The 14,886-nt window shown below is 34.1% G+C and overlaps 1 protein-coding gene across 1 annotated transcript in view; it reads right to left on the bottom strand.

Moving 5' to 3' along the window:
• Positions 1 to 14,886, bottom strand: part of LOC129217391 (dehydrogenase/reductase SDR family member 7-like) — a 50,695-nt gene that overhangs the window by 12,866 nt on the left and 22,943 nt on the right. The window contains exons 3-4 of the mRNA XM_054851688.1: positions 14,350 to 14,499; positions 13,544 to 13,656 (exon numbers count right to left, since the gene is read on the bottom strand). Coding sequence (XP_054707663.1) covers positions 13,544 to 13,656; positions 14,350 to 14,499 — 263 coding nt within the window. The remainder of the gene's footprint in view (positions 1 to 13,543; positions 13,657 to 14,349; positions 14,500 to 14,886) is intronic.

Here is a 14,886-nt window from a genome sequence, read left to right as displayed (position 1 = left end):
TTAAAATTTATCCAAGTATGTTTTAAAAAAAGAAAAAACAATCCGACTCGATTTCAAGCAAAATTTTCTTTTTTTTTTTTCTTCTGAAGACATGTTCCCAAGTACAAGCAGTAAAGCTTGCTTTGAAATTCCTTTCTGATTCAAACTGTTTTGTTGTACGAAAATAATGCGGAAGGATTGACCACAAGACACCAAGGGGGGCACCTCCTTAGGGAATCCGCCCAGGCCGATTCCTCTCTCAGCTGGGGGCTTGCTTTTAGCTGCATGCACAAAGGTATCCTTTAGGGAAATAGGGGATTAGCCCCAAGTTTTGATCTTTTGTAAGCATTTATCTTTAAAATACTTCCCACGCTTGAGCAACTGATATCTGGACACTCAGAAGGGATTTAAAAGTCATCGGAATTAGGGTAAAAGAACCGACCAGTCTCTGTGTGTATAGGTCGTTTTGAAGGGTCACAATGTATCAAAAGGCACCGAAGAATACTTTTTATCCTCTTAGAAAATCATTCCCACAGTTATTAAAGCGTTTTGTCCATTCAACAGGTCCAACTCACAGGTTGTACCGATCAGTCAATTGTTTGAAGAATGCTTTGTTGAGCCATTTTGAAAGATAGATCATCTTACATTTAACGTTCTTAAGATTTCTTAAGTGTATAAAAAGAAAAAAAAAATGATATACTGAGGTAAAAGCAAAAAAAAAAATATATATATATATATATATATATAATAATAATAATTGAATAAAATAATTAGTGTTATAAAAATAATTGCTTTTTGTCCTATCCTCTATTGTTTATTTTCCCGTTATGTACTTATGTACTGTGTAAATTTAAGGAATATTTCAGCACATATTAGCAACCTTGTATTTTATTGCACTATTTAATTCATGGCCAAAAAACTAATAAAGCGAAGCGATTTTCGAATACAAGCTGAACAGCAAAAACAACATTAAAATCCCGATAGCAAAATGGGGAAAAAAGTGCTATTACAACGTAGCAAAAAGCAACTCCGTTCCTTATCTGCGGCATGCGCGTTAAGGGGTTTCGGGCTGGGCGCTCATTCCAAACAATTCTCGTTTCGACTTCGAGATTTCCCGTCACGTGATCGATGTTGTCGAAAAAATCTCGCAACATTGAATTCTGAACAGCTCGCAGCTGTCTCTCGAAGAGGCACCGATTTTTTCGATTAGTTTGGTCGGCCAGGAGGTACACGTGACTTCTTCCAACCAATGTCCTTTCAGCGCAGCTAGTTTTGTTTTGTTTAATCCTTGCACGGAAGAGCGCGAACTTTGATGACTGGCACGCTAATGGCTACTCTTCAAAGAATACGTTTTACGTTACAAAGAATCACACCGAAATAATTTTAGATTTTCTTGAAGCAAACCCAGATGTTCTTAAAAATTAATTCTCCGAGAATTTTACAAAATAGTACACAAAGGAAAAATGGCCGAGTGCTCCGGTGCAAAAAGCTTAGTCGAATGGCAAAAAGTAAGTCATATTTTTTGCATATTTCAATATTAGTGTCTAAAACAAAAATCGAAAAGGTGAAAACAGCCAATACATAAATATGATAAAAATTAACCGTAAATTTTGTTGATTTACCCTATAACACCATCTATATTAGTAAGAACGCCTTATATGAAATATATTTTTCCCAAGAAACTATAATCGAAATAAAAAATAATGATACTAAAAAAAAAATCTTAACCCTCATAAATGCAGACGAAAAAATACAAATAGTTCGTAATCGTGGACTGAATAATATGTTGTTGCCGTGTCTAATGAAGTGCAGAGTGCGAAAGGTTTAGAGGCATTCAAAAGTCTTAATGAAAAAATCTGCTAATTCAAATTGAATAAAAAAAAAACACTAAAATGCAGGGAGGGGGGTGTTAGGGCATGGCGCTGACTGCGCCATTGAAATTTTTAAAGGGGGTTGAGGGGTATTTTTTTATTTGGGGGGCTCTTGCTTTTGGAGGGGGGAGTCGACCGGATATTTTGGGGGAGGACATCCCTACAAAATGTAAAAGGTTTGTTGTGCTAATTGAGCTTTTGGGGATGGGAGCAGACATAACAGAATATATAATCTTCCATATTAGGATTAGTAATGTAAAAACCAACCCTCCCCCCGCTCCCAGTTGCAATTATAACAATAATCTCAGTTTCAAAGATATGTTCCAGATTTTTTTTCTCTTCTCCTTTAAAATTATAATTTAATAAGCATATACTAAATAAAAAGTATTACTTCTTCAATATTCCTGTTTTCAAATTCCATTTTTTCTAGGTATTGTTTTCCAAAGATATCCTCAAAACAGTACTTTTCTAGATTACTTTTTCAAAACAAGCAACTTGTACCTATGATTACACAATTCCATCTTTATTTTCAAGATTAAAAAGTCAAAACAGTAATCTTGGTTACAAGAGCAGTTTAAAATAAATAAATACTCTGCTTCTGTAAATGTATATTGAAAAATATTCGTAAAAGGAATAAATTTTTCAATCATTATTTCTCTTCAGCTGATAAAGAACTTTAAAGTTCAACCCAAAGGAAAGATCCTAAATTGAAGAAGAAAAGAAAAAAGGAGCATTTTGAAGCATTCTCTTTTCCTTGAAATGCATCATATTACATAGCAGCCAATTTACAAATGCGCACACGATAATCGAATACATGTATAATATTGCTAATTTTGATGTCGGCGAAATGGAAAATCAAACTTTAGAAACAATTCCCCAGAAATTACCAGTATTTGTACTGTTTTGTAATTAGTTAATCAATATCAAATTTCAATAAAGAAAAATAAATTTTCTTACAAATTGAATTCAATTGAAATTGAATATTGACAGTAGGTAATAAATAAAGAATTTAGGAAAAAAAAGGGGAGGAGGATTTTATATCAAAAGAAGACAAAAAAAAAAATAAAATACCTACGTCAGTGGCGTACCCAGCATGGGTGACACCCGGGGCGATAATTTGTGATGTCACCCCCCCCCCCTAAAACGCAAAAAAAAAAGGGATTGTATATTCTGTGTAAGTTTGAAATTCATACAACTTTCAGAAACAACTAGTACTTTTGTGAAAAAAACTACATTTTAAGTGGGATAATGTACAAAAGAAAAATAAAATTTATAAACGCTTTTTACATAAAATTTCCCCTAGACAGGGGCGGACTGGCCCTAGAATTTCTATGTGGAAAAATATTCTTTCCGGCCCTACCCCAAACATTTTGGCTGTCTTTTTCCCAACCCCAAAAGTTTTTAGTGATTTTCTTTATATAAAAAAGAAAAAGAAAATAACAAGTTTTTTTCAAGGACTACACATGTCTTTAAAAGAAAAAAAAAAATCCCAGTTTTGTAATCTGGAAAACTTTTCTGTTGATGACGAAAGAAGCCATCTTTTTAGTTTTTTTTTTTTTTTTCAATGTTTTGGCTGCTGCCCGTTTTTGAATTCAGCTTAAAACGGAGAATGATATCAAGATAGTGATGAATGTTTCTCCCTGTAAGTGGGGTATGGAATATCCCCAATTTAGGGGGTCCGGGGGTTTCTCCCCCGGAGAAAATTTTGAAAAATAGGTATAAAAATCTGCATTTTGAAGCCTCATAAGGAGTGATTGGAACAAAGAAATATCAGGAAAAAAATAGGCGAACAAAACTTTTTTTTGAGTTTCATTTTTCAAATTAAGATAATAAACTTTTTTGTGTCGATAAATCAATGACAGCAGTTGACAGACAGAAAGAGTGAGGAAGGAGAAAATATAATGCATTGTTGTTTTGTCACATCGGCTTTCGGTACGATTAATTTTTGATCACCACAACAAATACAACACTGAATTAAATATAAAATGATCAATAGTAAAAAATGCTTTAAAAGAAATGATGAACAGATTTCGAGAATGGGGAACGGGAGAGAGTAACATATTACCTATTTTTACTATTAATAATGAAACTTACTTACGGTTTGGCCATCATCTCTCCGTCTGCGGGTATTTTGACCAACTGCACAGTGTTAGTAATGCTAAAAAAACTCGTTTTATTTAAGGATTACTGAACTTCATATGCATCATGAACATGCTTAGGGCTTATACAGACTCTTAACTGCATGAAAAACTCCGAGAAAAGGGAAAAGTAAAACGATAATTCGAGTTTTCACCATGTTTCTGATGAGGAACCAAAGAGGCTTAAACCCATGAAATTACAATACAGTAGAGAACCAATTATCCGGGAAGTTCGGGACCATCGCTATCCCGGATATCTGAATTTCCCGGTTTTCTGAATCGCTAAAAAACGCTATTGGACGATTGTTTGTAAAACTTAAATTACTATAATAAATAGTTATGCATATTAAAATAAGAAGAAAACAGTTCAGAAATGCTTATAAATATCGAAATATTAAAAACTACTAGTGAATGAATAATTTGAACACCAAAACACTACTAATCTCTCATAATGCCTAACTCATAATACCGGGGACCCTCACATTCTGTTTGGAAAAGAAAGGGAAAATCTTCCACTTTTCGATGCTTTTAAACATAAGAAAATGAAGGGAAGGGCAAAAAATAAGTTTTTGAACCTAAGTGTGCAAATTTTCTACTATAGTGTATAAAATAATTCACTTTCATGATCGCACTTTTTTTTTTTTTTTTTTAAATTTTTTGTAAAGGTTTCGTGTTTGCGATTACGGTAGCTATTGATAACTAATGCTTTTGCATTTGGTTAATATAACAGAAATTTGATTTATGAGTTCTTGCAGCCTCGTCTTGCGTTTAATGGATTTCTAGATTTCACGATCAACTAACTATCCAAAAAAATCGCGAATCTGGTTTTCGGCGTTTCCCACACTTTTGAGACGTCACTTACGCCAAATGCCTTTAATTAGAGGCCATTCAATCAAATACTGCATTAGAATGCGACAATATTCATTTCCTTAGCTTTCAGTTGGAATAAAACACGAAAATTTCAGACATACGAATGTACTTTTTAATTCAAGAAAATCTTTCGGAAATTTTGCCCCGCATAAAGGATAACCATTTGAAGTTAGTGTTTGCAACAGTTTCTCGTCAGTTATATGGTGTTTATTAAGAAATCGTTCATATTCTTTTGGTATTGCAGAAAAAATGCTTCATTTTTCAAAAATTGTCAAAATGGCTTATTTTTAAAAGATGGCGGGAAAATCGGGTAAAAGTTGCCGGTTTTCTGGTTTCCCGGTTTTTTGGTTCCCGGATAAAAGGTTCTGCACTGTAATAAAGAGAATTTCATATAAAATGAATTGTTCATCATTCTGTTACATAGTTTCTTTGTAAAAAACTTAAAAATACCTCTCATTTTTAAATAGAAAGAAGAGTTTATAAGCCGCATAAATGCAAGTGTTATTATACGCTGTAGTGACGGATTTTCGTTTGCTACAGTTCCCACAATGCACTGCAGTGTCGGTTTTGACCTGCAGTGACGTCAGATGAATACTGTCCATTAATACGATTGAAAAGAAATAAAATGAAGCACACTTTGCTTAGGAGTTTCAAAGACTAATCTAGTTATTTTCAAAGACTCTGGATTTGAAATTTAATAAACGAAAACAAATTAATTTAAAGTAATCGTTATTTTAAATTCATATTATTTTGTTTAAAGTGTTGAAAGCAACAAAATTTTAGCAAACACATGACTAAAAATATTAAACTTACCGCGAAAAAGTTTTTGTCATTGTTAGTTCAATACAGATGTTATTCCACACTGTATAACAAATGACTCGTTATTTTTCTGAGACGAAATTGCGAAGAGAGGGATTACCTAATTGGTTGAAAAAGACATGGCTCCGTATATTATACAGAAAGTGGCGGGAAACTTAACAGTAAACACGAAGGGAAGAGAATGAGAGAGAGAGAAAAAAAATAAAAGGTTTCTTAGCAGGCGTTTTGTATATTACCAGAACTGGTTTACATCCTATTCTTTGGATGGAGTCTTTTTCATATGAAGGAAAGGGATTAATGTAATCTTTCCCAGGCAGCTTTAGATGGTCATAAAAAATATCCTCACCCCCCAATATACCGCTCCTCATCACAGAATTCCAGGAAACATCAATTTCCGACATAGATAGCAAGAGACACCACCTGCTCTTAACCAGGGCCCACCCTTAAGGCTTCACTTTGGGCGAAGGTTCACCCCACGAAACCATTGCGTTCTCACTTCGTAACAAGATACAATACGGCAATAGTTCGACAAGAAAAGAGTGACCACTGGAAGTGGAAAACCATCTAATCATCATCCTCTCCAAACCTCTCCCCCCCCCCCCAATTGCAGTTATCTCAATGTCTAAGTTTAAGACAACTGGACTGTGACTCTAAATACACAAGAACGGCCGGCCTAGCTAAAATCTTTTTTTTTTTTTTTTTTGCAAAATAAAATTAACATTGAAAAAAAGAAAACGGCCCGAGTTAGGTGCGGCCCATGTGGAATTTTCCACATCTTCCACATGGCCAGTCCGCCCCTGCCCCTAGACGCATTTGTGCAGGCCGTCGAGCGGTCAAAAAAATAAGAGGGAGTAGGAAATTCCTAGCCCCTTAATTATTTCAAATGCATTATATCTTGAAAATTTGGAGTGCCCCCGATTCCCCCCCCCCCACTCGTACCTTAGTTCTTAAATGATGGGTTTGGTTACTGGAATCAATGGAAGTTATCAACCTTAGCCTAATGCATTTTCATTCATAAACATTTTTTACATTGAAAAAGGAGCTCTTAACACGTGTCTACCGAAACACGTGTCTGCAATTTAAATCGGATGTTTGTACATTATAATGTTGTTATTAGTTGAATTAAGCATTTTAAGCTTTGAAAACTTGTTGTAAAGCGAAAAATTTTGCATATATACCTGTTTTATGTTTGCAGTTATAACCCCCCACCCTGTACCATTTTTGGGGTTGGCCACATCCTAATTCGTTTTCCTCGTGCCAATACCTATCAGAAAAACCAACTGCCGTAATTTTATCACAAAAATTCCACGGACAACCACTTTTTCACCCCCCCCCCCCTTCACTATGTTCAAGGTTCCTAACATTCTAATTTGTTTTCTGCTTTACCAATACATTTCAGAAAAACTAACTCCCGTTTTTGTGTCACAAAAGTTTAACGGAAAACCACTTGCCCCCAGCGCGGTTTTAACCCCCTTCCCTCCCCTTCACAATGTTCAAGGTTCGTAACATTCTAATTTGTTTTCTGCTTGCAATACCTTTCAAAAAAACTAACTCCCATTTTTGTGTCACAAAAATTTAACGGAAAACCACTTGCTCCCCCCCCCAGCGCAGTTTTAATCCCCCTCCCTCTCCTTCACTATGTTCAAGGTTCGTAACATTGTAATTTGTTTTCTGCTTGCCAATACCTTTCAGAAAAACTAACTCCCATTTTTGTGTCACAAAAATTTAACGGAAAACCACTTGTCCCCCCCCCCAGTGCAGTTTTATTCCCCCCCCCCTTGCCCCCCTGCACCATCTCCAAGTTTGGCAACATCCGAATTCGTTTTCCTCGAGCCAATACCTTTCAGAAATACTAACTCCCAAATTGTATCACAAAAATCGCTCAATCTCACCTACTTTAGGGCAGTCGAGATTTCGCTCCGCAAATAAGCGCCCGAAAAGTCACTTTTCCCCTTCTTTTGGCGCTTGGAATTGCTACTTGCGAGAATTTCCTTTCGAGACCGCTTTTTTCCCTATAGCGCCATCTAGTGAGGCGATCAGAACTAATCTCGCAAGGTGAATTTCGAGCTTGGAATAAGCACCCTGGTTATGGAATGGGTAACCACGTGATCTAACTGAAGTGCGTAACTTGCTTTTTTCTTTTCTTAATTTCGAAGGATTCATTTGCTTTTTTTTCTTTCCAGGTATTTCATTTGTTTCTCCCCCCCCCCCCCGATGTTTTGCTAAACATTCGATTTCGGTTAATCAGACGGACCACATCGGATCGTTTTGGTACCAGTCACTTCTTTTTTTTGAATTTCAATAAAAACAATGATTTTTATACTTTGGCAAACTCCGGGTACCACAAAGACACCAAATTTTTTACGCTATTTTAATAAATAAGTAAGCGCGCTTTTTTTGCATGATTTTCTTTTTGTTAGGGAATAAGATTGGTGGTTAGATCAAAATAAATAGAGATAGATGAGAAAATTTAGAGATAGATCGAATAGGTAGATTGATATACATTGAGTGTACAAAAAATGTTTTTTTTTTTTTTTTTTTTTTTTTCTTTTCGAATTAATACTTTTTTTCTTTGAAAAAAAAGATTGTTAATTACTATCAGAGGTAATTTTGCATGGATCTAGAGAAAGATAAATCTACAGGTCGATGTACAGCGAGAGATAGACAGACCCGTTATTTAAAGAACAACAACGGGGGTTGGGGGGGGGGGGGGGGTGCCGCTACGATTTGAAAACATAATGCTTTCACATAAAAATGGACGCGATTTTTGTTATTTTACGACTTCTTGGCGTAAAAATGGTGAATGACAAGTAAGCCAAACGGCCGCCGTAGGCGGCTGAAAATAAAAAAAGATTGTTAATTACTGTTAGAGGTAGATACTCATACATCGTATAGATAGATAGATAGATAAATGCAGAAGTCGATATAGTAGATGGACAGCAAGAAAGAGACATGTCCGTCATTTAATTAACTTCAACGGGGTGACAATGCAACTCCCCCCCCCCCTCCCCACACACATCATGACTTTGAAAAAACAATGCTTTCAAGTAAAAGTGGAAGTGTTTTTTTGTTATTTTTCAACAAAATTTGCATAAAGAGCAAGCCGTTTGTGTCTCCCCTCCCCCTAGAGATCTAGATAAATTCTCTCCTAGATAGATCTAGAAAATATTTTATTTAAATTAATAATGATATAGATATAGATTGATTGATACCGCCACGAAACTTATTTAAGCAATCGCCGAGGGTGGCAAAATCGGCGAAAAAAGGCAGATGATAATATTGATATATAGAGAAAAACATTGATTAATACCGTCGCTAAATTGTCTAAGCAGGTCGCCGAGGGCGGCAACATTGGCGAAAAAAAGGCAGATGATAATATTGATATATAGAGAAAAACATTGATTAATACCGTCGCTAAATTGTCTAAGCAGCCGCCGAAGGCGGCAACCCTGGCGTAAAAAGGCAGACCAGCTGGTCGCCGAAGGCAGCTAGTAATAAAATAAGATGTTTGTGTGTGTGTGTGTGGCGTGCATCCCGGGAAAACGGTAGGGGGCCTAGAAAGATGAAATTTGGTATACAGGTGTAGTTTTTGCTGAAGTTGTGCACCTCGGGCTTCGATTTTTGATATTTTAATTAGAGAAAAAGTTATTTAATGTTTTATGTGTTTTTTTTGCACTTTTTAGTATTTTTTACCTCACAGACCCCGAACCAATCGCACCACACAAATGTTTTTTGTACTATAGTGTAGGAAATTTAATTTTAAATTTTTAAATATGGTGAATAAAAAATTTTTGTAGATACAGCAATTTTTGTATTTTTTATAAATTTTTGAAAAACCTTCATTTTTTATTTTTTTCTGGGGTTTAATTTTTTTCGAAACCCATCCCGCAAAAAGTATTGAACCCTCAATTCTAAAAGTTTAGTTGGTAATAGTAAAAAACATTCTGCCCCCCTTCAGAAGAAAAAAGTTTTAAAAATACGCAATAGCTTTTTTTTTTTACGATTATTTTAATGGCAGAACACAACGCGAGCTGTTCGCTTGCCGGATGAGTTCCGAACTTACCTCATCACGTGATCCAACTGAAATCGTTTGCCTTTTCTTTACCTTTTTTGTTTTAAGTTTTTTATCTTTTTGCAAGCGCTAATTTTTGAACACTACGCGGAACATAGAGTCTTTTTTTTTTTTTTTTTTTTTTTTTGCGGGCTATTTTGATTAAATAAAGCCCGCGATCTTTTGCATGATCTTTGTTTTTGTTACGGATTGGAGGTTAGGTTAGGTAGATACAGAGATAGATAGAGGTTGAGTGGACAAAAAATGTTTTTGTTTTCGAATTAATACCTATTTAAAAAAAAAAAAGATGTACAGTCAGGAGGTAGATATGCCTAGATCGTATAGCTTGATAGATAGACAAATATAAAGGTCGATATATTAGATGGACAGCAAGAAAGAGGCATGCCCGTCATTAAGGAATTTCAACGGGGTGTCAGTGCCCCCCCCCCCCACAAACACACCATGACTTTGAAAGAACAATGTTTTCACATAAAAGTGGAAGTGCTTTTTGTTATTTTTCTACAAAATTTGCATGAAGAGTATAAGTCGTTTGTGTCTCCCCTCCTCCTCCTTTAAAAATATTCCAAACGACGGAACTAAAGAAAGATATAGAAAATATTTTATTCAAACTACGAATGATATAGATAGATATAGATTGATTGATACCTCCACGAAATTTGTTTAAGCAGCCGCCGAAGGCGGCAACATCGGCGTAAAAAGGCGAATGATAATATTGATATCTAGAGATACACATTGATTAATACCGTCGCTATATTGTCTAGGCAAGCCGCCGAAGGCGGCAACCCTGGCGCAAAAAGGCGAATGGCGTAAAAAGGCGGACCAGCCTGGTCGCCGCAGGCGGCTAGTATGTAATAAAATTGGTGTCACTATAAGGGCGCCAGAAGATATTGGAACTTTAATGTGATAAATTTCACAAAAATGCAAATGTTTAAAGCCTAACTACTACTCTCGCCCTCATATCAGAGATCTGAAACTAATTAAGTTTGAAAACAAAACATGTTCGTCTAACATATGAAATAAAAAAAATCGGTGTCACTCCCTTTACTTTCGGAAATATAATCATTCGAAATTAGTACGTTATGGAGTTATTTAAAAAAAGACTTTTCTAATTCGATGCATAGCAAAAAGGGTTGGAATAAATAAATTCATTTGACCAGAAAAAAGGCGAGTATTGGTATGATAATCTTAACATATTATGCACAATAGATCCACCTGTAACCTATATCAAAACGAACATTTTCTATTCAAGATAAAGACGCACGCTCTTACTGCCCAAAGCTGTTTAGGTTAAACGTTGCTTCTTTGTAATAAGTTAAAAATAAATATGGTCAAAACGCTATCTGGGTGTGATAAGATTAAATTAACAAAATACATAAATAAACAAAATAAAATAAAAATAATAATAATAAATGAAAAAAATGCACCACAACGTACAAACTTCGAATGATTATATTTCCAAAAGTAGCAGGAGTGACACTAATTTTATTAGTTCAAATGTTAGACAAAACGTGTTGGTTATCAAACTTAATTAGTTTCAGATCTCTGCTATGAGGGGGGCTAGTTGTATTCAGATTAGCAAATGGCCAACTTCTACTATTTCTCCGGGATAACGTGTTTTCCCAAGCTTTAGTGCTACAAAATTACCAGATATCAATAAGAGATGGCCCGTCTTTCTGAAACTGGGTGATTTGATTTTTTTTTGTTTTCTTTGTTTTAGTCTACGTCAAATTATGTTTCAGATTCTGAATGCTCGCTATATGATACATTATGTTCATCACTATTTAAGACATTATGTTATAAATAGTTGCATTTTTAATATAAATAACATAAAAAAATTAGTATGGTTGAAAAAATATGAATATTAGTACGACTATTTTAGCCATAATGCACATTACACAATACGTCCATTTGTACTTATATCGATTTACTGTGTTTCTAATGCTTTTTATAAAGCTTTTTTTATAAAAAGCATTAGAAACATATTTCTTTAGGTGTCACTACTGTAATTTTATATTAAAGTTTAAAACAAACTGTGCAAAAAGCCATTCGAATTAGAAAAGTCTTTTTTTAAATAACTCCATAACGTACTAATTTCGAATGATTATATTTCCGAAAGTAATAGGAGTGACACCGATTTTTTATTTCATATGTTAGACGAACATGTTGGTGATCAAACTTAACTAGTTTCAGATCTCTGCTATGAGGGCAAGAGTAGTAGTTAGGCTTTAAACATTTGCATTTTTGTGAAATTTATCACATAAAAGTTCCAATATCTTCTGGCGTCCTTATAGTGACACCAATTTTATTACATATTTTTGATGTATGCAAGTGTAGCTAGGAATTTATGTAAAAACGTTGGTGTCATCATGAAGGCGCTTTGAAAAAATTGGCATTGAATGTAGTAAAGAAATTCATTTTCGGTCATTTTTAAACGGAGTTTGTGGCCGTCGCCCTCGTAGTGACACCGATTTGACAGCTGTAATAGTATCTGAGAAGACCATATAATAGTATAGAATTTAAAAATCCATGTCATTATACGGGAGCTTAAATCAAAAAGAACTTTAAAATCTGCAAATTTGAAAAACACGCAAAAATGTGCTACGCCCCCCTAAATTTGAAAATTTAATTTCCCAAAAACGGTAAGGCAGACAAATCTCATATTTTGCACAAACATTACATTCATGATAAGGAACAACATATGTGAAAATAAGAAAAATTAAAAATGTTAACAATCACAAATGCCATAAACTGCCTGATTCTTACAGACAGTGGCTCTTAAATATAAAACCCATTGTTACAAATTTTGTTGCCTTGCAACAGCAATGTTGATAGCAATCATAATGAAAATTTTGAATCAAGGCTTCTCTGAAGCAAGCATGAAATTAGCAAGCATAAATCCTAGGAAGGAACAAGGATTCAATTTTAGTGCCAACTGCTTAAAGTTTTAGACACGTATATAGGTTTTTTCCCTTTTAATAACGAGCATTTATATGAAAAAAATAAGGTGAAGTTTCGTGATGGTAAAACTATTCTATTTCTAAAATACGTTTACACTAAAAAGAATAAAATGACAGATTTTTTTTTTAATACTAAGCACTTTTCATAATGCCCTCAAAAGGACAAAATAACTTTTCTGGGTCAGAAAGGACCATTTAAGAATTCCTGTAGTTTTCAAAAATTCCAAGAAAATGACACCACAAACGAAGAAAAGTACGGGTCTTGTCATTTCAAACCAAACTTTCCCAATAAGAAAAAATATGCATGTTTCAACACTCTAAGTTATGATTGAAAGCTAGATAATGATAAGAAATTCTCTTCATGACTTAAGCCGCACTTTTCTTCGTTTGTGGTGTCATTTTCTTGGAATTTTCGAAAACTATAGGAATTCTTAAAATGTCCTTTCTGACCCAGAAAAGTTATTGTGTCCTTTTGAGGACATGAAAAGTGCTTAGTATTTTTTTTTAATAATTCTGTTATTTAATCTAAAAATATGGAGTTGTATGATATAATTATAAATGCAATTACATTACTAAATAATAGTAATGCTAATTACCAGGACAAAAGATGTTCCAGAATTTGGTCAAAATAAGTAAATTATAATCGCTAAAAGTTAAATTTTTGACTTACTTCTTTGGTTCTTGTGACAAAAAAATGGGATCCTGTTCCAATGGAAGTTAGTTTTTTTTTTTTTTTTTTTTTTTTTTTTTTTTTGCACAAATGATTACATACATTTATCAAATATTACTGGACTCCCATCTTCATAAGAAAAAATACATAAAAAAATAAATACTTACTCTTCCAAAATGATCGATCACACTTTTTACATTCTTTTCATGACATTCGAATTGAGCTAGATCGAAAGGTAATACAAGTATATCCTTTTTCAATAATTTTCCTTTAGACCTTTCTGAAACAAAAAACATTAAATTAACTTTGTGTTTTTAAACATTTGTAGATAAATATGTACAGGGTGTTCCGGTTTATGAAAGTTTGAAGCGAAAAAAGAATTAAGTCAAAAAATACCAAATTTAACTTGAATTTCTTTACAGTTTTATTGCGAAAGTTATAAATGTGTGGAAGTTGACCAGGAATTAAGTAATGCATTGCAATGTTATACCCATAAGTAGTAAACATTTTCTTTCTGCACGGAAACTGAATGTGAGAAAAAAAAAATGTTGTAACTATCAGGAGTTCCACAATCTGAACGAAACTTCATTCGTATTAATTTAAATCCTGATGATCACAAGTACATAACATTTTCACACTATTCAAGCCAATCGTTTGTACAAACTACTCTTTTAAATCCATTTTAACCGAAAATGCATTTTTTAAATGAAATGAAGAGAAATTACTGCACAGAGATACCATTTTAGTTATATTCGGCTAAGTTGATGACTTTATTTCTGAAAAAAAAAAAATAAAAAAAACAAGCCAAGCTTATTAGTCGCTGTAGTAATAAATTGTCATCAAAATATATGTAGCGGATATTCCATTAAAAACAATCGATATAAAATGATGTGATTCATTAATACACTCGATGCAGATTAACTGAAAATATAAAAAGTATTGAACTATTGAAGTTATAAAAGCGAAAACTTACCTATACATTCGTCCTTTACTTTTTGCAAAAGATTTTCGCTTCTAGCTGTCAAAACAAGTTTGGCACCAACTTCTGCCAGTTGATATGCCATCGCCTCCCCTAAACCCGTTGAAGCACCGGTGATCCATACCACTTTCCCGGAAAAAGCAGCTGACGGAAAATTGAGGAACATTACTTACACAGCATTGTTTTGTGCTAATGAAAGTGAAACATGATTATAGTTGTGCCACGGAGAGATGGTGGATGAACTGGAGGGGGAAACAGAACACTTCATTTTGTAGTAGGTAGGATCAACGAGAACGAACGAACAGTAAAAACTTTACTGCTTGCATGTTCTTGTTAACCCTACCTATTAGAAAATGAAGTGCTCTTTTTGCTTCAGTTCATCCGCCATCTCTCCATGGCACAACTCCTAACCATTTGCATTTGAATAAAGAACTAAATCCTACATATTACAAATAAATTAATTAATTAATGAATTAATGTGGGTAAAAAAAATCATAGCAATGGATCAATAAAGTTTAAGTGGGAAAAGAG

Source organism: Uloborus diversus, chromosome 2 (genome assembly GCF_026930045.1).
Source record: "Uloborus diversus isolate 005 chromosome 2, Udiv.v.3.1, whole genome shotgun sequence".
Lineage (NCBI taxonomy): Eukaryota > Metazoa > Arthropoda > Arachnida > Araneae > Uloboridae > Uloborus > Uloborus diversus.
Note: the sequence above shows the minus strand (reverse complement) of the source record. Positions and strands in the feature narration are given on the sequence as shown.